This window comes from Rhinopithecus roxellana, chromosome 4 (assembly GCF_007565055.1).
Source record: "Rhinopithecus roxellana isolate Shanxi Qingling chromosome 4, ASM756505v1, whole genome shotgun sequence".
NCBI lineage: Eukaryota > Metazoa > Chordata > Mammalia > Primates > Cercopithecidae > Rhinopithecus > Rhinopithecus roxellana.
The window spans coordinates 164,658,442-164,684,913 of NC_044552.1; the positions used below are offsets into that span (position 1 = coordinate 164,658,442).

The 26,472-nt window shown below is 38.1% G+C and overlaps 1 protein-coding gene across 1 annotated transcript in view; it reads right to left on the bottom strand.

Moving 5' to 3' along the window:
• The window catches only part of ROS1 (ROS proto-oncogene 1, receptor tyrosine kinase), a 138,438-nt gene that overhangs the window by 17,652 nt on the left and 94,314 nt on the right, over nt 1-26,472 (bottom strand). Inside the window, 10 exon segments of the mRNA XM_030928976.1 lie at nt 3,007-3,141; nt 3,933-4,133; nt 4,866-4,963; nt 11,014-11,143; nt 12,058-12,122; nt 13,730-13,892; nt 15,117-15,252; nt 18,219-18,302; nt 20,107-20,294; nt 23,187-23,304. Coding sequence (XP_030784836.1) covers nt 3,007-3,141; nt 3,933-4,133; nt 4,866-4,963; nt 11,014-11,143; nt 12,058-12,122; nt 13,730-13,892; nt 15,117-15,252; nt 18,219-18,302; nt 20,107-20,294; nt 23,187-23,304 — 1,318 coding nt within the window.

A 26,472-nucleotide genomic window follows, 5' to 3' on the forward strand; every position in this document is an offset into this window, starting at 1 on the left:
TTGTGTTCTCAAACAGCAATGAACTGGCAATGGAATGAAATGAAGAGGCTTTTAATAATCCTAAATGTATTTCTTATATCTTATAAGTAAATTAACAATGAAAACTATAGCCTTGGCATAGAGAATCTTCCCTTACAAATATGTCCTTGTCACCATTCTTTATCATGCAGTGTATACTTGCACCAAGTTATAGTTACAAATATTCAAACATACTACTCTAAACAAATTTGCAGGTCCTTCAAGTTTGTTAAAATTTACCTGGGCTGGTTGTTTTGGCTCCAGAAAATTACTCATTATACTTGAAGTATCTCATTTGGCTAAGTAGAGGTTCCAATTCCTCCACTCACCATGCAAACCCTTTACAACTCTTTTCCTCAAGGTTTTTTTTTTTTTTTTTCCAAAATAGCACAGGACTCATTAGCTATATCCAGTGTTAGCCTCTATGAATATTAAAGACTTCGAATTCACAAAGCAGTTGAAGTTCAATACATGAAAATGTCACAGTATTTTTCAGTATGAAAGGGAAAAGTTTCTACAGTTATTTAAACAAAGTACATAAAATATAGATTTCAAAAATTTTCCTTACTCATTATACCTAATCCTGGAGAGATCCAATTAGTATCCAGGTGTACATAGTTTTTAAGAGGTAAAAATAACATGGTGAACCTCTGTGTTCTCCCATGGTTGCCTCCTACACCTGAGGGACTCTCCAGTAATTCCAGTTGCTACTGTGATATATCTATTATAAAACCCCAAAAAAGCTCTCACTTGAAGTAGATTGCCCTTTGATCCCATTTCTTCTCAGGAGTTGTGTAGTTGTTGTGCAGACTAAAAACTGAAGAGAATCCTGATGGCTGGGCTTTCTATCATACATCCCAGGCTATGGAGAGAAGGGTAGGAATGCTCTGAACCTGGCATTCCATTAATAGCTGAGTACAGCATAGCTATCTATGGGCTCACCTGACCTAGAGTGCATCCAGGTGCTGAGTATTTAAGCAGTAAATGGAAGGTGTAGCAGGGCTCAGTGCAGACTTTCAACCCCCTAAGCTGGGCCTGTGATCTCAGAAAACTGTTTCAAATAAATATCAGTTCCCTCTGTACTCTAAGGAGAGTAGTTAATCTTTCTCATGACAACTTAAGGCCATGGCCAGATTGAATGGTATTGCTGAGATCTCCATTTCCTAGCCCAGCTTGTTTTCCTGGTTGGCAATGGATCTTTAACCCTTCCCAGGGCTTGTTCGAGTCCTGCAGCGCTTGGAGGGCTTGATGCAGGGCTTATTTGTATTAATGATGTTCAAATGAACTTCAAAACCAGAAAATGAAAATTTAAAATTTTCATTTCAAATAAACTATACTTTTATTAAAACAATGGCAATTCAATCAATAAATTATTCAAGATAATACATTTTCCCGCTCATAATCAGGAATACTTTTGTAGCGCTCCTCCTTCCTCCTTCTAGTTACATTTTTTATACCTTTAGCTAAAGTTCAACTTGTCTACATTTTTCTGCTCCACAATACAGCAATTTGTTATTAACTTCCCTGCCCTGAACAAAATAATCAGTCAAAACTGATCAGTTTAGTGATCAATTTCTAAGCTGCCTATCCAAAAATATTGCATGATTGTGATGAGGCACGTTAACCCTTGGGGAGAGAGTGGAATAAGTGATTAGTCTGTAAATATTTAGTTAAAATTTATTTTGTATTTAGGTATCCCGGGCTTTTTTCTTAAGCCCTACATGCAAGGTTTTCAAATTTTGTATAATTTCTTATCCTTAATTTATATAATTTTCACCATTTCTCCCCAAAATGATTATGAATCATTTTTTATGCACTATTATCTAATTGGGTCAGATGTGTGTGCATCTGATCTCCCTGTAAATATCCCAGAGATTATTAAGCTAAATCAGAAACAAGTAGTGATTCCAATCTTCTTCAAGCTGGAAGATTTAAATAATACAAAAATATGCACCAGTAGAACATCTAACCAAGGTGCCCAGCTCTTAATCATCTTTTGGCTCAAGTCTGAATAATCCTCTAAATAACACAGCATAGTCAAGGCAGTACAACCATGGTGTGCATCCGCATACTGCTAATTCCTTTTGCACTTGCCTGTACCACACAGTTTAGCACTTTATTACATGTTGGCTTGGCATCCAACTGCCCCGTGTGGGTGTCTTTTCATTCAAAACACATTCTGAGATGCTGAAGAGCTGTGTCCCTAGTTTAAACACCTCTGTAATCCATACAATCCTTGGCATGTTATGGTGCACAGAGAGAGTTCATACTTACTTGCTCTTTTAGAAACTTCTTGGGTAAGACAATTCTCGGAAAAAGTTGTTAAGACTTAAATTTCTGCTGAGACTTTCCACAAGGAGGCAGATTAATACTCAGAATAAAAACTTTTTTCCTTATAATTTGACTAAAAGTCACTCACTCTTCTGAGAAATCACTATTAGAATTCAGTAATGGCCAGGATTCGCTAAAGTTACAATACTTAGTCATTTTTTCGTTATGTTCATAAACAGATCACAACTTGTGTAATTTTTAGTAATACTATTTCTTATTAGTCAATGTCAGCTATATCAACAAAGGCAATCCAACTTTTTAACAATATATTCCTATTTAGTATAATCTTTTAATATGTAGATTAAGATACTAGTCAGATCATATCTCCCAAAATAAAAGGCATACATGTGTGTATACTCTCTCTCTCTCTCACACACACACACACACACAGAGTGCTTTTGTTAGAATTCACTTACCCAGAAGTATTTTACTCTCCAAAATTTTGTTTCTCAGTGAAATATCATTTGTATATAGAAATAAAAAGAAACCATAATGTATTCACAAATTGACACAATGAATTGATATTTTATGTGGGATATACAATGTTTAAGTTCCAGTTTTTATTTTAACAATTTAACAAACTGTATTAAGAGGCCTAAGATTGTATATGCACATGTTTTTGCTTGGGGGGTGCTTATGTTAACATAATTAACTTACAGATCATCGGGACAATTTCTTGGTGGCTCCAGTCTCCCTCCTGTTTGCACATAGTTTAAAACATCAAGATTGGAATGAGCTGGATAAGGCTGATGACCAAGAGTTAAAATCTCCCAAATCAGAATTCCGAAAGACCTAAGAATAATAGAGGGTTTGCTTTAATTATACTTAATACAAACACCAGGTTTACAGTAGTTTCTCCAACAACATTTTTCCTGGGGCTAGCAGGGTCTACTTTGTCAGGGTATTATTGGCCTCATAAAAGGCAAATGGGAGATATAAAAGCAGGCTGACAAGAAAAACTAGAACAAGAAACTGCATATGAGCAAATACTTCAAAGGTGATAGGAAGGCTTGGAGGAGGCACACATGTGCACACACAGACAGAGACACAGACTCATATGCGTACTCACATGCATGCACATCCATGCACATATACACATATGCACACACAGAAACAGACACACATGCACACACATGCACACACAGAAACACGTGCACACACACATGCACGCACACATACATACACGTATGCACACACTCATACTCTGTTTCTCTCCCTGACTGAAACCCCACTGTAGGCCTCCATTATCTAAGAATTTCAGAGCATTGACATGCAGACACACCTAAGGGTGAGCACAAAAACATTTCAGCATTTTCCTCCCAAGTTTGCAGGGGATAAAGTGCCAGTAAACATTGAGAGGGAAGGCATGAATAAAAATTGGCAGCACTGAGAAATTTTATCTCATTTGTAATTTTGCCTAGGGCCAGCCCAACTTAAAAGTCATTGAACAAACCTTTACATTTTGAGCTGGTCTCTGGTCTTCTGTTTTCTCACATTAAAAAAGCAAAATTCGATGTCCTTTTAAAATCCTCTCTAATGTTTGATGATTCTGTCAGCATTACTCTGTGTCCTGTTAAACTTACCACACATCAGATTGCGTAGTGAAGATTCCATCCACTAAACTTTCTGGAGCCATCCACCGAACAGGGAGCAGGCCTTCCCCTCTCTTTCTGTAGTAATCATTTTTATAGATGTCTCTGGCGAGTCCAAAGTCCCCAATCTTCACTATCCGTGGACTGGTATAGTCTTTCACGGAAACAAGGCAATTTCGAGCTGCCAGATCCCTATGGCAGAAGTTATATTTAATAATAATAACAACAACAATAAAGTTCCAGAAATCAAACAAGTAACCCTAGTAGGTCTGTAAAGAAGAGAAACTTTTTTTTTTTTTTACTTTAAGTTCTGGAATACATGTGCTGAATGTGAAGTTTATTACATAGGTATACATGTGCCATGGTGGTTGCTGCACCTATCAACCCGTCATCTAGACTTTAAGTCCCGCCTGCATTAGGTATTTCTCCTAATGCTGTCCCTTCCCTTGCCCCCGACCCCGGAGAGGCCCTGGTGTGTGATGTTCCCCTTCCTGTGTCCATGTGTTCTCACTGTTCAACTCCCACTTATGAGTGAGAACCTGCTTTGGTTTTCTGTTCTTGTGTTATTTTGCTGAGGATAATGGTTTCCAGCTTCATCCATGTTCCTGCAAAGGAAATGAACTTATTCTTTTTTTATGACTGCAAGTATTCCATGGTGTATATGTGCCACATTTTCTTTACCCAGTCTATCATTGATGGGCATTTGGGTTGGATCCAAGTCTTTTCTACTGAAAATAGTGCTGCAATAGACACATGTGTGCATGTGTCTTTACAGTAGGATGATTTATAAGAGAGACTTTTAATAGAAATTATTCCTAGTTTGAAGGAATTAAAATGTTTAATTATCTTGTGCATTTTACCTGCACTTCAGGTGATTATTGTGCCAATATCCATAATAACCCTGTATTAAGAAGAGAACTGTACCTGTGAATGAAATGCATCTGCTCCAAGTAGACACAGCCTTTTGAAATATCTACACACAGGTCTACGAGGTCAACCAAGGTGAGTAAAGGACCATAAAACTATAAGAAATGAAGGAAAAATTACAGGTAGTTTTCTAGTTTGCATGAAATATATACATACATGTGTGAATATAAGTGGGTACATGTATATGCATATACATGTATGTATCTGATGTTTTAAAGGGATTTTTAGTTATGATTATAAGAATTCAAACAAAGAGGAAAACAAATTTAGATGTTTTCTATGCAAATATACATTTAAAAAAATAACAGCTATGTTTAGTAAGTAGAGGCAATACGGAATCTTTATTGGAAAGACCTCCAGGTGTCAGGCCAGACAGATAGAGATGTGAATCCTAGTTCTGCTATTTACTAGTTGTGTGAACTTGCTTAAGTTACTTAACTCCCTAAGCAAATTTCTCATGTGTAAAATGGGCAATAATACTGACCTTGCAAAATTCAAGTAAGTTACATAATATGGCTGGTCAATAACAGGCACTTAATAAACATTTGTTGCTCTCATAAGTAGTCAAAATGATGACTTATTTAGTGCCAGCTGGTTTAATTATTGACCCAATGACACTCTGTCTTGCCAGTCATGACAATGGGCTTGTTTCTCGTATGAACCCCATATAAATTGTTAGCAATACCTTATTTCAAAGTTTCAAATTACTCCTCTCATCTAAGAGAGCGAGCACAAATATACACTTGAGCCTGTACTGGTTGCAATGATTTCTACATGGAAAAAAAGCCAGTTGAAGTTTTTATTAGTACCATATTGGGAAAATTCAAAGATCCTGCACTGAAGCTATATTATACTGTCTGTCCTTTTCCAGTACTCTGCAATTACCCTGGTTCAAGCCTTTGTCATCCCTAATCTAATGCATTCAAAAATTTCCCATGTCTCCAGCCTCCTATGCTTTCATTAGCTTGCTTTGTTGTGATCCCTTCCTGTAGAGTCTATTATGAATTCCTGAGCACAGTCTCCACAGCACTCCCAGGCTGCACAAGCCTCTCTACAAGTCTATTAATTTCCTACTGTTTCTCCTCTCTCAATCTGTGCTTCAGTTACGCTGGTCCACTTGCAGTTCTTTATTCCTACTCTGCATTTCTCAGTCTCTCTTCTTTATTCCTGCTATTATTTTTTTCTCCTGGAATGTCCTCCTGTTTCTTGTTTTCCATCCACAGCCTTAGCTGAGTATCTCAAATGATTCCCAACCTCCAAGTCCCTCAACTCCTTAAAAATAAATGCTCTTAATTGCTGTTCTCCCTACCTCCTCTGACACATTTATCTCTTGCCCCCAAACTAGGAATATTCTGATGTTCTGGGGCTCACTATTGCCATGGTTCTTCACAGCCACACCTAGGGCTAATGACTAGGCTCTGACCTTACTCCCAAATCAATCCTTCTCCAACCTGATTCAGGTCCACTGTCTCATGGCCCATATCTGAGTCCTTGCTGGATGTCTTGAATGGTTCACTGGTTCCTGTGAATGGAACCCTGCTCTGCTCTCAGCAAAACCTACTCTACCTGTGAAGTCTTTCTCTAGGCCTAGGATCCTACTCCCTAATTTCAGCCTGGTGGCTAGTGCCCTGTTCCCTGCTGACAGATTTTCATAATGTTGGTGCCTGCTTGGATCTCTAACTACTCTCTCCTTCTGATATACCATGTATCAACCTGTTGGGATATCGCATCACCCCATGTTGGGTTTCCTTGACTCTAGATGCCACTCTGGACTACCACGTGTCATCTCTTGTTAAACCCTTCAGACATATTAAACTTTGATCTCAGTCTATCCCTAGTCAAAGCCTTTCATAACTCAGTGGGAAAGCACAGTTCAGCTACTGTTCTACCCCTGCTTTGGGGTTGTGTCTGAATCAGAAGACCTCTTCCATGAAGCCCTCTCAGCTTTCCTCAGTTAGGAATCGCTCCTTCCTCTGGGCTTCTACAGTATATTCTCCACTGCACTCTAATGAGTCCATCTACTTCCTACTTTAAGTGGATTATTTAGGTATCTGTAGACTTGCATCTGTAGACTTACAACTCTACCATGTAACAAGTTCCTTGAGTGCAAGAATTACATCCTTCGCCGTTGTACAGTAAACACCCAGCAAAAATTTGGTGAATTGAATTTTATCTGGAAGGCAGCACGTTTACTACATATTCATATTACTTTGACAGTTTTTGTTTGTTTGTTTCCCTTTTTTCTATCTTAATACTATCCTTTTAACAAAAGTTAAGGCCAGGTGTGTTATCTCATGCCTGTAATCCCAGGACTTTGAGAGGTCAAGGCAGGCAGATTACTTGAGGTCAGGAGTTTGAGAACAGCCTGGCCAACATGGTGAAATCTTGTCTCTACTACAAAAAATATATAAAAATTAGCTGGGCATGGTGGCGTGTGTCTGTAGTCCCAGCTACTTAGGAGGCTAAGGTAGGAGAATTACTTGAACCTGGGAGGCAGAGGTTGCAGTGAGCCGAGATCACGCCATTGCACTTCAACCTGGGCCACAGAGCAAGACTCTGTCAAAAAAAAAAAAAGTTAAAAGGAACCTTAGGAAGTTTTTGATTCAAAATTTCATTTTGTAGATAAAGAAGCTGAGTCCTCAAAGCAAAGGACTAGACCAAGCTTTCTGGGCCTAGTTGCAGTCAATTCTTAGGCATCCAACCCAACAAAACAGTCCTTGAATGCAGGGAGAGAGAGAAAAAGGCTTCTGCCGGTTCTTCTGATATGGTGCCTCTGAGCACTCCACGTGGGGAGAGGCTAGCCTCAAAAGAACTCAGCATGAGAGGGAGTAGCATTTGTGATGGTTCCCATGGGCCTCAGGCCTTCATTCTGCCTTCAGCACTTAACGATGTCTCTATGGTTGCAGCGAAGGAGACAAAGCCCTGCAAGCTGTTTTTTGCAGCCACCAGGAAAGGCTGCGGAACAACTGAAGTGCATGTGAGAACCAATCTTTATAAGCATTAGGATCCTGGGTGAATCAAAATGATTTGGAAAAAGTAGATCCACGTTTTTTTCAGTCTATCCTTTTTCATCCTTTCTTCACTTTTCATACACTTAGCGCCACCACAAAACAAGACAATCTACAAATAAAATGTATTGTTTAAGATGAGGGATTGAATGTGTGCATTTTTAGTTCCACTCTCTCCCCAAACCTTACTTACATGGCAGTATAGTGAAAATTTTCGTAATTTCACAAGGGCAAATCAACTGTCATGAGAACTGACATGGCAGACAAAGCATTCTGGAAGAGGGAAAGCAGATGGAGGAGTGGTAATTTAGCAGAGCCAAGAGGATGAACGCTGACTGCCTACAGAAAGAAAAGGCAAGAATTAAGCTGTTTTTCATCATGGAAGGTCATAAAGTCTCCAGAATGGGAGGCAGCAGGTATCCCTGAATACAGGGACAAGGCGAAGGACTGAAAGCAAAAAGAACGTTTAAGCTATTTAAGGCCTAACTAAATCATAGATTCTTCTACCACAGATGAAGGCTTCTGTCTATAGAAAACAAACAAATAAAAACAACAGAAACCTGAACCAGAACAACTCCAAGTTTGAAGATACTACCAGTCACACTGAGGCACTGTGCTGAAATGGAGAGAATTAAAATTAAATAAGAGTCCACATACTGAGCCTTGAGACCTCCAGCCCCCTCTAAATGCTCTGAGTTGATGCATCAGGCATTTACTGTCCAGAGGAAAAATGAGCAATTTCCTCCCTGGTTAACTGGCATATGTCAGGGAAGAGATTCAGTTACTGACACTGGAGGACCCCCAGTGGAAGAGCAGGGTCCCACCTAACACCAAAAGGAAGCTTCCTTGGTCACACAGGTTCCCATCATTTTGTTAGGCCTCATGATTAAATATGAAACCAGCCAAGAATACTAGACATTTGAGAAAGATTCTCACATTGAATCAGATTCCAAAACAAAGAGGAACAAGGAAGCCAAGGCAATGCAGGAAGCAAATGAACACTTTTTGAAAAGTATAATTAATACCCTAAAAAAGATGAGTAAAATTTTGCATCTATGAAGAAAACCAGAATATTATTTTAAAAAGCAGTCAAAACACAAGAATAAGTATGTGAAAAATTAAAATATGTTAAAAAAAAGTTTTAATCCTACAAAAAGATTAGGGGACAAAGTTGAGGAAGTCTATCACAATAAAAAGCAAAATGACAAAAGCTAGAAAATAGGAGACAGCAGCTAATAGAATGAGAAGATGAAACAAAGCAGTCTATTGTAACAGGATTTCTAGAACAAAGAAACACAGGGAATAAGGAATTCTCTTCATTATCAAAGAGACAATGAAAAAAATTCCTGAAACTGAAGGGGATGATTAGCGAAGCAACTGTTACTGTGCTGTGAGTAAAGAGTACCACAGGTAAAATTTTCCTCAAATTTTTGAAGTGGAGGAGGCAGAAAACAGACCACTGATAATAAGTTCAGGAATCAGAGTGGCATAAGAATTCTTGCTGGCAATTGTAGAAGTGAGGAAATAAAGATGTAGTGGCTTTATCTGTTAGATAAAGAGTTTTCAACCTAAAAGTCCAACCAAATTATCAAACAAGTATAAGGGAAGAATAAAGGGCATTTTCTCAAAAATTAAAAAAAAAAAAAAAGCAGATTTTTGCTGCACATGCATAGTTTCCTATACTTTCTCTTTTCTAAAACAAACAAAAAGTCATGAGATACAAGGAAAAAGCCTCACATGGACAAGAGTTGAGGAAGATTCTCAGGTCTAATATGAAGGAAACCCCTACAACAGCAGCTATGTAGCTAGCCTAGAGCACAAGCATCTACACTGCTTCCAGGAAGGAAGTGTCCAAGAAAAAATTAAGTACCAGATTATCTGATATTGTTAACCATATAGAGAAAAGTGTTACCATTCAGTTGGGGAGTTCATGTATATAAAAACTAAAATGAAAACAAGAGATATTTATTAAACTAGCCTCAGGAAAAAAACAACAATAACATTTGGATAATTCAGCTCCAAAAATAATAATAATAACTAAATAGTTCTAATAATGCAAACCCAGAAGGATGATTTATCTGCAGATTGTGATAACTGTCAGAGGATGAGGCAAGCAAAGTTTTCCTGTGTGTAGCGTGGTGGGGGATGGACAGGTATATTATGAGGAAGTCTAAGAGAGTTAAATCCTCATCTTCCATACTGGGCAGTCAATGTACCCCAAATTGAAAAATCAACACGTGTCAGTATGAGCAGACTATTTAGGAACTTGGCGGTAAATACCAGAAGATATGTGCAGGCCTGAGAGGTAGGAATGAAGCAGTGCACAGGGCTCCTGTTTTTCACTATATGCTTTGTCACACATTTAAATTTTTTAGCCATATGATGTTTATTTTGATATAAAAAAAGTTTTTAATCCACCAGATTTAAACTTTGGTGACTTGTCTTATCTCACGTGTTCTCATCTAAGGTATAAAGTAGGTTCCTGCAGGTAGTCACCCCCAGTCCTGTCCGCCATTCCACAGTATTTCCAGGGTTCATAATGTGCTATGCACTGCTCCAGGCACTGAGGATACAAGAGAAGAAGGACTGCAGCTGCGTTTTGCAGGCAGAGCTTGTTAGCATGTATGTAGGGAAAGAGAAAGCAAGAAACTAGATGGGTGGAGTAGGAGAGGATGTACAAAATCAAGAGCTCTGTTTGGGGCAAAATATGTTTGAGATGCCTACTAATATCCAAACAGATAAGTCAACTAGAGAGGGACATACAAGTCTGGTACCCAGTAAAGACATTAAGACTGGAAATATAATTTGGAACAGACAGGCATATAGATTAAGTACAGAGATATGCCTTTCCAACTCCACACTATCCCTGTGCTCCAGCAAAACATGATTCTGACAATGAGGGTCATGTTCTCCCATTAAATACTAAAAACAGGCTCGGGCTCACATGAGCAGAAAATGCCAGAATGTTAGCCCACGGTTCTGATTGTCAAAATCTAACATGAAGTAAATAGAATAATTCTTTCCATATAAGTCTTCTAAGGTTTTACCACTGCAGCGTATTAAATCTAAAGAAAATTAATGGGGAATTATAGGGCATTTGCATTATGAAACCAATATTACAGATCCCAACTGCCTACCGTTGCCATCCGGGCTTTACGCAAATAAGTAAGAAGGTCTCCTCCTTCCATCAGTTCCAGGATAATATACTGGGGTTCATTCAGCAGACAAACTCCAAGCTGTTTCAGAATGTTGGGATGATTAAATTTGCTGAAAGGTAGAAAGACACAGGCTGTATGACATGACAGAGGCAGGAGTCCTAGCCAAGGGTCTTTATGGAGTACAGCAATTCTTTATCAATAGTTTCCTTCTAAACCCCTGATTTAGTGTCTCTAACGCTTCCTTTTCCAACTACTGGTCTTTGTGCTTACCTTAAGGAGGTAATATGGCAACCCCTAGTGGCCATGAGTACGGATAACATAGGTTGGTTTTTAGAAGGAATAACATTTGTATTAAGCATATTTTGGAAAAGAAAGTAATTTTGACTAGTAGCCTCCTTGAAAAGATATTTTAAAGCATTGTGTTTTGGGTCATTACAGGTATGAAATATATACTCTCCCTTTCAGGAAAACAACCCAGAAATGCAGGTTTGGCTACACAGTTTTCTCAAGACATCAAACTGAGGAAGTCCCAACCTAATAATTGGAACCCACAGCTTGAGACTCAACCAACCACTGCCTCAAGTTTTCCCATTAAGATGCGCTTGAGCAGTTTTTATGACCACAAACTCAAACTTAGAGACAAGTTTACTAAGACAAAGCTATTTTCACTGACATTATAGCATTTGAGAGAACTCTCTCTTACTGGGTATACTTGACCATTATCACATATTTAGATGAATACAAGTGTGTCAAAAGTCAAACAGCTTCAGAATTCACTTGCAAAACATGCTCCTTACTGAAGATAAAAGAAAGGAGAACCTTTTGCCTGAGGAGTGCCTGTACCCAGGCTCAGAAGATTGGCGTCTATAGACTACTTGCTCCGCAGATGTGGTTTCATTCAAACGTTTCAACCATGTTGTTTTAGGCATGATCTGTTATGTCAGGTCATTTTGGATGTTAAAAATAAGTCAAGCAGACTTAAAACTTCTTACCCATACCAAGAGAAAATTATTTCAGAGCTACCTCATCAGATGTGCCTCCTTCAGGAATTCAATCTTCTCCTGGTCAGTGGAACCCTTCTTCAAAGTCTGTACAACATAAAAACAAGTCAGGAATCAGTATAGCAGACATTTCTGTGAGCTCAGCGGGTTAATGGAGATTGTTGTTTGTTTTGTAATATCTACCCTGAAAGCTGGAAACAGATCACAGATAGAGCATGTGCATGTATTCTATAAACCCTTCAAATGTTACCTCCTGTTATTGCTAGTAGAAGAATATGCAAAATAAAAGGTCTAGTAATGCTTATACAACGTTCCTTCAAAAGGTGGAATTTTAAGAGACCAAGTTTTGTTGTTTAGGCTAATTTCTTAATTTTCAAAATTTTTTTCTCAATATGTTTTCTTTATCTCCTTGCTTTCAATTTATTTCTTGAAGGCAAAGTTCCCAGTCCCAAGCAATTGATCAAAGCTAATCATGAAAATTATGTTCTGAAATTCTCCAGCCTCCCTTGGAAATTGCGGTGGTCACATAACTCGGTGATGGTCAATGGTATACAAGAGAAAAACTGCTAAGGCGGGGAGGGAACTTTGAAGAAGACGTTTGTCTTCCTGAACATGTACATCTGGCACCATCTTTCCTCCTTTCCCTGGTCCAAATGAAGATATGATGCTTGCTTCTTTGTCAGCCATCTTGGAACACTGAGGCAGCAAGCATGAACAACAGCCAAGAATATTTCAGAGATACTGGCTCTGACCTGACACACTATCCTGAAGCCAGCAGTCATCTTGTTACATGAGAGAAATAAACATTTGTTTAAAACAGTCAAGGTGGGAGTAAGTTAAAGAACTTTTAAATGACATCATTTGGAAGCAGAGAGAATTTTGCCAACTTTTCTAGTTGTATAGCTAACTCTCAAAGCAATAAATCTCTAATAAGCAGAGATCAGGATATTGCTCAAATACATAAAAGATTCATCCTCCCTTTATCAAAAGAAAGTTTTACAAAGATATGAGTATATCCAGTGCTTCCTTAAAAATATATTAAATATACCATGATAAATAATCATGTAGTCAGAGACTGACAAACTATAGCTTGTGGGCCAGATCCAGCCTGTCACCTCTTTTTGTATAGCCTATGATCTGAAAATGGCTTTTCCTATTTTTAAATGGTTGAAAAAGTCAAAAGAATACTACTATTTCATGACATATGAAAATAATATAAAATTAAAATTTCAGTGTTCATAAATAAAGTTTTATTGGTACACAGCCACGCTCATTTATTTACATATTGTCTATGACAATACAATGGCAGAGTCTGTATGGCCAGCAAGCCTAAAATATTTACTATCTGCCCAGTTAAGAAAAGGTTTGCTGACCCTTGGTCTAGTACCTTAAGAATGTGTTTTACAACTCCAGTTCTCTTATGACATGGTTGAAGAAAAATGATTGTCTGATAGGTCTTAGCTAATTAGTAGCCTAAGAGGTAATGCAAATCCTGGAGATTGTTGATTACAAACAATATTCCTATGTAGAAAATGTTTTTTAAAAGTGTGATTTCTATAGCTATGGATAGGCTCCGACATTCAACCCATCCTCTTTTCAACAAAGAGCACTCAACTTTTATTATAATTATATCCACGTCAATCCTTGTAGATATGGTGATATAATGTGTCAAGGAGTTCGAAGATTCACATTACCTTCACTGCTACTTTGATTTCTCCACTTCCAGCTCCTAAGATGTCCACTGCTGTTCCTTCATACACTTCTCCAAAGGCTCCACTTCCCAGCAAGAGCCGCAGAGTCAGTTTTTCCCGAGGGAAGGCAGGAAGATTTTCAATCTCCTCTTGGGTTGGAAGAGTACTGTAAAATAGCAACATTTTTGTCTCCCCACCCTCCACATATACAGGGCATACAAGTTTGTGTTGGTATTGGTATTTGTGATTGAGAGAGAAAGAAATGGCTTTGCAGCATTGTGTGTTTTATGTGACATGGTGATGTGGAACTTTGTGTTCCTAATTACTTTACTATTCTACCACCTTTTACACAGACAGAGCATGATGGTCCACTTCTAGGCAACTTAATTTTGATAAAAATGTATATGTGTATGCATTGCCTCAATTATTGTAACTTGTTGTGTCTAAGTTAGTAGGTATTGTAACTTGTTGTGTCAAAGTTAGTAGGTATTAACTTCTTCAGATTGCCAATTTGTGTAAAAAGCTACTGCAAATTAGTAATCAATGCATCTGGGTTTATCAGCTTTTCCTTTAGCTACTTCATACATGTGACATCTTATATAAAACAAAATTTACTATGATCAAAAAGATCAACCCCATCACCATAAGGTTAACTTTTAGAAAGCCAAGTTTCTCACTTGGAATACTACAAGGGGGGAAAATGCTGCTATGTTAAAAATGCTTTCCATTTATAATAGGGAATCTTGAGTAGCAGATATGCGCAGTATTTGCTCAAAGGAAAGTCACCTCTAAACAGCTGATTTAGATCCCCTTTTTGTCTACTTCAAATCCTTTGCTTTTACACCTTGCATTATAAATTTCTGAAAGCAAGGCCTATGATCATTTAATTCCTTTTTGCATAGATCCTAATATAATGAAGCTTTGCATAAGACACTTGAATATTTTCCTTAATTATGATGACAACAAAAGTTCAAAACTCATCTGTTTTAAGAAGGTTTTGTGGGCAATCATCATACAAATTCTGAAATGGAGTAAGATACTTAAGGCTGACCACGTACACAAGGCTCTCAAAACTCTCCTCTCAAACACTGCCTCCAGGTCAACCAACCACGTTACCATCTATTCTCTTCAATGTGATATTTTTCTCTTTCTTTCATTTGTTTTTGAGCTACATGATAAAACACTGGAAAATAGTGTATTTTTGTGTATTTTTCTTATAACCGCATAATTTGCCATCCACATTTGAGAGTGGAAGAGGAAGTTTTTAATAATTCTGCCAGAAAAATGGGTATAAACCATTACTGTCCTGGGCAATGCAGAATTCATAGGTACTCTCGTTGTTGCCCACCCTTTGCCTACGTGCTCCATAATGATGGCCCACGCTACGTACTGTATTGCATAGCAGGCATTAGCCAGGCCTACTCCGGCTGCCAGACCTCGCAGCTCAGCCAACTCTTTGTCTTCGTTTAAAAGCACTGTCAGCCCCTCCTTGGCACTTTTTTGATTCTTTAGTCTTCTATGCCAGACTATAAAGGAAAAAATGACATAATTTACAAAATAAAATATTGCTTCTTTTTCCCTTTAGGAAATGCTAACAATGCATTTTAAGTGTTTTTATGTAAGAACCCTATCAGTAGAATAGTTATAGAAGTTTTCATAATTTGATTTTAAAATAGCTTTTAAAAAACTAATTCAATCCAGGTAAAAAGTCATATAAAAGTACACAAATCATACTACACCACTTTTAATGTCACTTCTTAAAATTTAATATATTTCTTACTGTTGTTACAAACAAATTAAAGTATCTTAATATTAAAACTTATTTGTCAAAATCACCTATAAACTAGAGTCAAAATAAACCAAAACAAACACAATTATTAGTGAAACAAATTCATTTTTGAGTTCAGTCACATCCAGGTTATACTCCTCAGTAGAAAAGAAAATGCTTTCAGTATAATGGCAATTTTTCTTCTTTTCTTTTTTTTATTTTTATTTTTTGCACAGTATAAGAGTATTTATCATTGTTGTTCATATACACATACTCAAATATGTAGAAAAAGTATTGGAACGAAGCTTACCAAATGTTAGCAGTGGTCTGCCCTACTTGTAGAATCATTTGTATTGTCTTCTTTATATAATAAGGAGTATTAGTTTTATAATAATAAAATAATCTTTTTAATATTAAAATATAATTATGTCAATAAGATTGTCCATCTGTACTGGACTGTTGACTCAGAAGTTGAAAACAGCAAGTATGCTTTGAGAGATGATCATTAAAATTTGAACTTAATTTCACAGTAGTTTCTATATTCAAGAAGTTAGAGTTTTACTCACATGAAATTCAATTTGAGGGGCTACCTGGTGACAGATCACAAGTACCTTTTGCTAAATTAATTTTTCGAACTTGAAATGTTCTCACCACCTCGTTTTTATGCTTCACTTTTAAAGGCCCAATGTAAGCCCACATCCTCAATGATGCCTTCTGAAACCTCGGCAACCTCTACTAATCTTTCATATCTGAACTTGAAAGACTAATTATGCCTCTCTGTGAGTGCTTATCCTATGCACTGTCTTGTTTATTTCATCTATTATTGTCTTTTGTTATTATTTAACACATATCTTGCTATTTATCTTTCCACACAGGCATGTCTTACCTCCCTCATTAAATGGCAAGCTCCTGACGTCAGCAGTTGTATTTTACAGGTTTATATTTTCCTCTACTCCCAGCAGAAGGCTAATGTTAGACATTAGATATGACCGCTCAGAAGCAAAGGCTGTCAACACTCATTTTAAAAACCTGTCTTAATTTTATGTTTATAACTGATGAGTGCCCTCAGCACAATACAAATTTTAAAATAATTGTGACTTTTTTGTTATTTTAATGAGTCAACCTTTTCTCATGCATGCACACACTCTTACTAGTAAAACCACATGCACTGCTGCTAAAAGCAAAGAACCGAATTAGCTTAGCTAGACTCAAAAATTCATGAATTTCAAACAGAATAAAGACCTTTTAAGTCCTGAGAAAGTCAGATATCCATAGGATGTCTTGGAAGCACAATAGGTTGTCTGAAATTATCTCATGTTCATCCACTAGAGTTATGGGTTTAAACAATGGTGATGTACAAGAAAGTAAGCAAAGGTCAGCTGAAGGATTCTTCATGTAATTCTCCTTCCCAGTAGGAAAGCAGACAAGCAGTCAAGCCTATATGCCAACTGCCAAATATACTGCAGTCATATGCGTAATTCTGGAGGGGCTGGCTTAGTGGCACAAACATCAGCTGTGCAATGCTTAGACTCTCTGGAACCACAGGTTAAAATCCTGGCAGGGTCAGCTGAAATTTTTAGCTTTCCAAGTTTACTGAAGGAGTTTCACATATTATCTGGGTGGAATCTTTGAAAAAAATCTGAAGTCAAGCTTCAAAGTGCTCTCATATAGATTGTGACTCCAATCACTTTGCAGAAAGAATAAAGATTTAGAACACAGTAAAATGTTGGTTTTCTTTATCCTGAGAGTTCAAATTTGTGACTTTTCCATCAACTTTCCCTTGTAACTTACCCCTGTTTGTTACAGGGGTAACAAATAAGTCACAACTTTCTTAATATGTGTTTGAGTGTTCTTTTCTGGTAAGAATCATGCCCTTCTTTTAATGATTCACTGTGTTGGGGACTCTCAATATTAGCAATAGATAGGGGTCCATATATCTTATAAGCCAAACTCAAACAGTTTGGGGACTGAAAGAAAGTGCTTTTATTATTTGTGCTGAAATAGAAATAAACAAGAATGTGTGATCACTATGGTAACTCTAAAAGTCCAATCAATACTTGGCCATTCCTTTTGAGGTTTTCACTGCATTTTACCATCATTAAAGTACATCTTCTTAGAAAAAAATAATAGCTTTCTATCTACCTAACCTAATTTTTCTGCTTTCCTGGTCATTTATAAATGAGCAGGGATTTGAAATAAGCAGATCAGATGTCTGAAAGCAAGAGTGGATCCCACAAGCCAGAAATGGATCTTCTGCAACAGAGGCTGTACTCATTCCAAACCAGCCTGTCTGCTTAGAAACCAAAACTATCCCAACCAAAGATTGTCACTGGCCTCCCATTAATTCTATACTTTTTTCTGTACCCAGGGTTATTTTTCTTTTATTTATTTTAAACTATAAGCCACAAAACATTTGTATGCAGCCAATCAGAAACAAATACTGTTTTAAAGAAAGCTAAAATTTGGTGCCCTTGCAAGTAGTTTTATCTAAAGTATAACATGAAATGTACATATTTATTTTCCATAAAATAGTTATGCCTAGATTAGAAAACAATTCACAGAAGTTAGTGGTTATAAATATATAGTAGAAGGTAACAATGTAAATTTTATTAACTTAATCAGGCAATATTTCCTGTGGGAGATTAGATCAACTAAGAGATAAATCAATCAGATATGGTTAAGTAAACAGTTTGTTGCCTATTTTTAAAATTCTATTATACTTACCAAAGGTTAGTGGGATTGTAATAACCAGAAATATTCCAACTATAATACTAAGTATGAAACTTGTTTCTGGTATCCAAAAATCATCTAATAATATAAATCAGAAAAAGAGATTAATTCATAGATAAAAGCTAAGTAGCCCCAGCTCTACCTAAGCACACAGAGTAATATAGCAGAGCTAGCTACTACTGGATTTTTGCAAGCCAGTTGTTTGTTAGACAGTTGGTAGCTTGAAAGCATCCATACGGAGAGTGTTTATGCCGTGTGAAATCAAAATCAAGGTGTTTTTGCTTTTTTTGCAGAGAGCTAGTTTACCAACAAACCACTGGAATACACCCACTCAATTTTGTACTTTAAAATGACTGAGGAAGTATGTATATCTTCTTAATAAATTTAGGACCAAGAAATCTCAGTCTTTGTATACTAAATAGTTGACATTATTATTTTGTATAATATCTTCATACATATTCAATTTCATGGATATTAAACTGAGGAACAAACATGGTAATTTATCTTAGGTAGTTTCGGTTGTGTAGAGGAAACAAACATGTAGGCCAGAGTCTGGCAAACTATGGCATGAGGACCAAATCTGGCTACAGCCTGATTTTGTACCCCCTATTAGCTATGAATAAGTTTTACATTTCTAAAGTGTTATTTTTAAGAAGAAGGAGAAGGAAAAAGAGAAGAAGAGAAAAAGACGAAAAGAAGAACATGCTACAGAGATCACATGTAGCCTGCAAAGTCTAACATATTTACTATTTGCTTCTTTTCAGAAAAAGTTTGCTGAGCTTAGTAGCAAACTTTTGTACACAACTAACTAGATAACTAACTGTAATATAAATAAGAATAATGTAAGTTTTATGTAGCATGTGAGTGTATAAAATGCAGTAATTCATTTGACTAAGGAGCATCAGGTAAGCATTATGATGAGTTCATTTAAGTTAAGTCTTGAAGGATGAGAAGAATTTCAACTGGCAGAAAATAAAGAATAGGAAATCACAGCTAAGGGGCACAGGGTAGGTGGTGTGGACCTGTATTATAGGCTGAGGCAAACACAGGGCCATAAACCAAGTGACATAAAAACTTTTTACTGGTCTGATATGGCTACAGCACAAACATAAATATTGGAAAAGATAAACCACGACTGGAGGATAAATTACGGAAGACCTTACATGCCACAAAGAAGTTTGTAGCTGATTCTGAAAGCAGTGAATGGAGAGCCATTGTGGGTATTTCAGAGAGGGGTTAAGTAATCTAGTTTGTGCTTCAACTAGATTAACTGTCAGCAGTATGCATAAGCCAAGGACACAGGCAAGAAATGATACCTTAAATTAGGAAAGCCAAGGTAGAAAGAGGAAGATGAGAACTCATCACAGAAATCAAGATGGTAAAATTAACAGGACCTGATGACTGAGTAGAGGGAAGAATCACATATGGCAGTGAGATTTCCTGCCTATGTGATAAGAAAGACAATATATCATAAACTAAAATAAAATACACAGTGGAAGAGGTAGATATTGGGGAAGAAACAAAGGTCTTAGGCCTGTTATGTATAATGTGAGAGTGGTCATAAAGGTGGTATAATGTGAATAGAATAATAAGGCTGGATAGAACAGATTGTGAACAGCCTTGGAAGCCTAATTAGGAGCATGGAATTGATGTGGTAGGAATTAAGAGGGTGGTTGATTATTATTGGGGAGAAAAATGACATGATGATAATGATGTTTTAGGAAGATCACATCACATGAATGGAATCGTTTAATAGTTTGGATAATAATATATATATATATATATAGCCACCGTTATCTATTGCTAATGTTAAGAATGTACTGATATTTATTACTGAACCTTTAGGTAATAAGCTAGTGAGTAGACAGACATGGTAACATACCTCCAACTAATATAGTATTCTCACTGATTCCACTATATTCACCAAACCCTAGATTATTTGCAGCTACTACTCTGAACTGAAATACTCCTTTCAGGTTTCTGGACTTCCATGTGCAAATGCTACTGCAGGATCCATTAAATGTCATCTTCCATCTTAAATTCTGGTTCTGTAAATTTGAAGTGCTCTTTCTGTAAAAAATAATAAATACAGAAAATATACATGACAATATACCTGTTATTTCTAGTTGTTCATAGACCTTCTTAGTGACTGAACTCCTGAGAATGTCCTTTGGCACAGTTTACCCTTGACCTCATTCCTCTCCCATAATCTGGCAACACAGATGCTAACAGCATGCTTTTATAGTGACCCTAGTGAGGCATGGAGTCAATTAACTCAGCCCACCAAGAAAGCTGTGAGTAATCAGTGGTCAAGAGAGAGCTGAGTACCCTTTTCCTACTAATAGTAAGAGGAAACTTTCTCCAGAATTCCAAACCTATAAGAAAATTCTTATATGATTTTTAACTGAGAAGTTTCCATTTTCTCAATTTCCAGTCTTTTACATTATTGTAGTTTACTTATGCCATATTTCAATAAAATACAGAATACAAAATTGATAAGGAAAGTGTGACAGTTCAGCTACCAAAATTATCATTATATCTGAGATTCTGAGGCTTGTTGTTTCTATTTGTATTGACCTACATTCCACCTCAAAGTCAATCCAGTTGTTTTTCATTTGAAACATGGAAAGAACACAAGGGCTGGGTTCAAAAGACGTAACTGGAATGACTTTTCACAGAATCATCAAAGGCAAGCTCAAGTTCTTCCATTTATGTCTTCTCTAACAATGAAGAACATTTCAGGTCTGAAACTTTACAGACCGCAATAGTTTTAGGGCTTGGTGCCAATCCACAGTAAGCTTAGGGATATGTGGGAGAATCTGGTTCTGCTCCTGCTAATTGACTCATCCTTGTGAAGACCAACAGAGAGTGAGGGCTGGCCCTCATAAGAGGCAGGGAAAGGGTAAGAACATCGGGAGCAGTAGGGCAGCAGAGTTGGTCACAGCTGTTCCTGGGAGCTGAGGGTCTCTTTAAGGACCATCCTGAGCAAAGCATTAGGACAGAGTGTTTTTACACATTTTGTGAAGTCTCACCTTTAGCACTGGCCATTTCATTGTTTAACCAAACAACTCTGATCCAAAAGAAAGAGGCCCTTGAGAATTTGCGAAGTGGCTCTACACAATGGCCATTGAGAAAAGAAGGAAGAATTCTGATGTTGGTTGAGCACCTTCTATTTACAACATACTGTATTGGGGCTTTACATAATGTTGTTTTAATTCACTGAGTCCACAACAGCCTAAAGAGGTGAGATAGATATTATCATCTCCATTTTACAGATGAGGAAACTTACGTTCAAAAAAGGAAAAGAACAAGGATTTAAACATGGTTTGTGTACTGGATTGAGTCATGTCCTCCCAAAATTCATGCCCAGTCAGAATATTTTAATGTGACCTTATTTGGAAATAAGATCTTGACAAATGTAATCGAGTTAAGATGAGGTCATAGTAGTTTAGGATGGACCCTAATCCAATGACTGGCACTTGCATAAGAAGAGGGAAATTTGGACACATAGAAAACCTTGTGATGCAGGAGGTGATGATGACAGTGATGCATCTACAAGCCAAGGAATACCAAGGACTGCCAGCAAATGCCAGAAGCTAAGAGGCAAAGATGGATTCTGCCCTAGAACCATCAGAACAAGCAGTCCTGCTGATACCTTGGTTTCAGACTTCTAACCTCTAGAGCTGTCTACTGTTTCAAGCCACCCAGTTGGTGGTCTTTTATTGTGGCAACCTTGGAAACTAATAAGGCTTGTTCAACTCCCAAGTTCATGCACTTTGCACTTCCACTATCCCGTCAGCGAGTACACAGAGTCTAACTAGTGTCCTGACTGAAGGACTTATTTTGAGATACTGAAGTTACAACAATGATTCAGTCATCTTATAGTCCATGTCCTGACAGTGGAGACTTGGAGCAAGGAGTATGCAAAGTATTTAGATGGAGTCATTTTAGTAGCACTTAAGGTGTTACTCAGGGTAACACACTAAAGAGGTCCTAGCAAAAACCTGATGTGTGACCTGATTGATGAACATCATTACAGTCACAAACCACCAAGACAGTTCTGCAGGTTAGAATGTATTTCACTCTGCATGAAAAGCAGTAACAGAAACTTCCAGGAGGTTTCAATTAGAAATAAGGGCCAAGGGAATTCTCTAGTATGAGCAGGAATATTTTTTAAGGTTATGGGAATGCCAGAGATAGATGAAGCAAAAATAGATCAAAGATCAAGTTGCCAGGACTATAATTATGGGAGTGACTTTTGTCCTTGGAACTTCTTAAAAAGATGGTTTCATAGTCCTGTGAGAGGAGTGTCTTTGGAATTTGGAATTCTCCCCTCAAGTTGGCATGAAATCCATCCTTCCGAGCCAGTTATGGTTCACGTGCTCCCCGTACTGGCCAGGTCTGAGGCTGTTCATCAGTGGCTGGTTTTCATCGATGGTATGTTTTCAGTCCCTGGGAACACACTGCAAACTGTAATCTTCACAATGAATAGAGAATCCTGTGTGACCTCTATGTTTCAGACAATTTCAGAACCTGACCTAATTTTACAGTATGAAAAATACCTACTTCATCACCAATTCTCACTAGAGAGTATTCACCTTGCTAAAGCAAATTATCATCAGGAATTTACATGCCATCATCATTTAACATTAAACATCAGCTAAGCTTTTTAAACAAAACTGATATTAAGTAAATATTGGTTGCATGAGCCTATGATCAAACAATTTCCATAAAGTGTCAATGAGCAGTTAGAGATTTCTGAGAATGATGTGATCTGTTTTATAACTAGCATGCCAAGACCAACCTCTAGGAATTGAACAAAGAACATAATGATGCATGTGAGTCCTTAAACTAAAGATCTTTGTGTTTATATGTAAATACATTTGCACAAATAGTGTTACTTTTTATTACTTTATCTTCTTAGTTCTTTGTCATTTACAAGTACTTTGCAAACACACATACCTTATCTCAAGGATATAGTATATAATTCTACATCCATTATCTTCAGCTTTCTCCCACTGTATTGAATTTTTATTCCCTTCTAGTAATTTGGGAATGCCTGGTTTACTTGGGACTCCAGCTTTGGGGGAAAAAAAAGAAAATATTGATTTGATATATTTGAAGTATTAATCTTCTGCATTGAAATCTTCCTGTAGAATATATTAAGAGGAAAGATAAATAACATTAAAGAAATATTCACAGAGGCAGGGCCAAGATGGCCGACTAGAAGCAACTGTGTTCAGAGGTTCTTACTGAAAAAAACCATAATAAGTGTGTGAATCCTTCACTGGCAACCAAGGTATCTAGATTCGCTCATCAAAATTGACTAGAAGGCTGGCGTGACCCACAGAGAGAAGGAAGAGCAGTGAGCCCACCTGAGAACCACATGGTTCTTGGCTGGAACCCCCACCCTCCAGCCAAGGGGAGCGGTGAGTTAGCATGCTACCCAGCCAGGGAAACTGTGCTTTTTCCACAGAACTGTGCAACCCATGGATTGGAAGATCCCACTTGCAAACCCACGCCACCAGGGCCTAGCATTCCAACCCTAGAATATGCAGGTTCTTATGGCCTCTCAGCTGGAATCTGCTTAAGCCTACTGAACTCCCTGGGGGAGAGGTGACCAGCACAGGCTTCTGCTGCCTGCTGTCTAAGCCCTTTGAGCTCCTTGGGGGATGGGCAGCAGCCAGCACTGGGACTCCCAGCTGCCTAACATGCTAATCTCCCTGGGAGGATCAGATGGATGAACTGACAGAACTAGGCTTCAGAAGATGGGTAGTAATGCAGCATGGGGGAAATGCAGCATCCATTTCTATAGCTCCAGACTGTGCTTTTCCCCTGCTGGAGCCAGTGAGGCTGGACAGCTTGGTCCCAAGACTTGTTGTCACAGCCTAACACACCAGCTGTGGTAGTCAGCGGCCAGAGTGCCTCCTCAGGTCTAACACTGACCCATCCTTCCTCAGTGGGTGGGGCTTCCCTGCAGGATCTCTAATAACTCCAGCCAGAGGCTCAGGGACAGAATCCAGATCTCCCTGGGCCTGAGCCCCTAGGGGTAGGGGTGGCTGCAGTCTCTGAGGACCAGCAGACTTAGCCTCTCCTCCTAGTAGTTCTGAGGAATCTGCGAAGCCCAGACAAGTGGGCTTCCCTGCAGTGAAACACACCCTCTCCACCAGGGGACAAAGTGCTTCGTTAAACGGGTCCTGCTCTTGGTGCCACACAACTGGGTGAGACCCTCCAACAGGGATTGTCGGGACACTCTACACAGGAGCGATCCTACTGGCATCAGATTGGTGCCCCTTGAGGTCAGAGGTCCCAGAAGAAGGAGCAGACACCCATTTTTGCTGCTCTCCGGCCTCCTTGAGTTACATATCCAGGCATGGGAGCAAATCAGTTGAATAAGGCCTAAAGTGAACCCCAGAAAACTGCAGCAGCCCTACAGAAGAGGGATCTGACTATTGAAAGAAAAACAAACAAGCAGAAAGTGACAACAACTGCATCAACAACAACAACAACAACAACAAGGGCCCCCACAAAAAAACCCATTCAAGGGTCAGCAGCCTCAAAGACCACAACTAGACAAATTCACAAAGATGAGAAAGAATCAACGAAAAAAATGCTGAAAACTCAAAGGTCAGAGTGCCTCTTCTCCTCCAAATGACCACAATGTCTCCATCAAGGGTGCAGAACTGGGCGGAGGATCAGGTAAATGAACTGACAGAAGTAGGCTTCAGAAAATGGGTAGTAAAAAACTGTAAAACTATGATGAGCTAAAGGAGCATGTTCTAACCTAACGTGAAGAAGCTAAGAACCTTGATAAAAAGTTGGAGGAATTGCTAACTAGAATAACCAGTTTACAGAGGAACATAAACGGCCTGATGGAGCTGAAAAACACAGCACAAGAACTTCATGAAGCATACACAAGTGTCAACAGCTGAACTGACCAAGTGGAAGAAAAGATACCAGACTTTGAAGACCACCTTATTGAAATAAGACATGCTGACAAGAAGAGAGAAAAAAGAATGAAAAAAGCCTACAAGAAATATGAGACTTCATAAAAAGACTGAACCTTTGGTAGCTTGGAGTACCAGAAGGAGATGGGGAAAATGGAAACAAACTGGAAAACACACTTCGGGATATTATCCAGGAGAACTTCCCCAACCTAGCAAGACAGGCCAACATGCAAATTTGGCAAACACAGAGAACACTATTAAGATACTCCATGAGAGGATCAACCCTAAGACACATAATCATCAGATTCTCCAAGGCTGAAATCAAGTAAAAATTGTTAAGGGCAGTCAGAGAGAAAGGCCACGTCACCTACAAAGGGAAGCCCATCAGACTAACAGTGGACCTCTCAACATAAACCCTACAAGCCAGAAGAGACTGGAGGCAAATATTCAACATTCTTAAAGAAAAGAATTTTCAACCCAGAATTTCATATCCAGCCAAACTAAGCTTCATAAGTGAAGTAGAAATAAAATCCTTTCCAGACAAACAAATGCTGAGGGATTTTGTTACTACCAGGCCTGCTCTGCAAGAGCTCCTGAAATAAGCACTAAATATAGAAAGGAAAAACTGTTACCAGCCATTGCAAAAACACACCAAAGTATAAAGATCAATGACACTACAAAGAAACTGTACCAACTAGCATGCAAAATAGCAAAATAGCATCATGGTGACATGATCAAACTCACATAACAATACCTACCTTAAATGTAAATGGCCTAAATGCCCCAATTAAAAGATACAGATTTGCAAATTGGATAAGGAGTCAAGACCCATTGGTGTGTTGTATTCAGGAGATCCATGTTACATGCAAAGACACACACAGGCTCAAAATAAAGGGATTGAGGAAAATTTACCAAGCAAATGGAAAGGAAAAAAAAAAAAAAAAAAGCAGGGGTTGCAATCCTAGTCTCTGACAAAACAGACTTTAAACCAACAAAGATCAAAAAAGACAAAGAAGGGCATTATATAATGGTAAAGGGAACAATTCAACAAGAAGAGCTAAGTATTCTGAATATATATGCACCCAGTAAAAGAGCACCCAGACTCATAAAACAAGTTCTTAGAGACCTACAAAGAGACTTAGACTCCCACACAATAATAGTGGGAAACTTTAACACCCTACTGCCAGTATTAGACAGATCAACAAGACAGAAAATTATCAAGGATATTCAGGACTGGAACTTAGCTCTGGATCAAGTGGACCTAGTATATGTCTACAGAATTTTCTAGCCCAAATCAACAG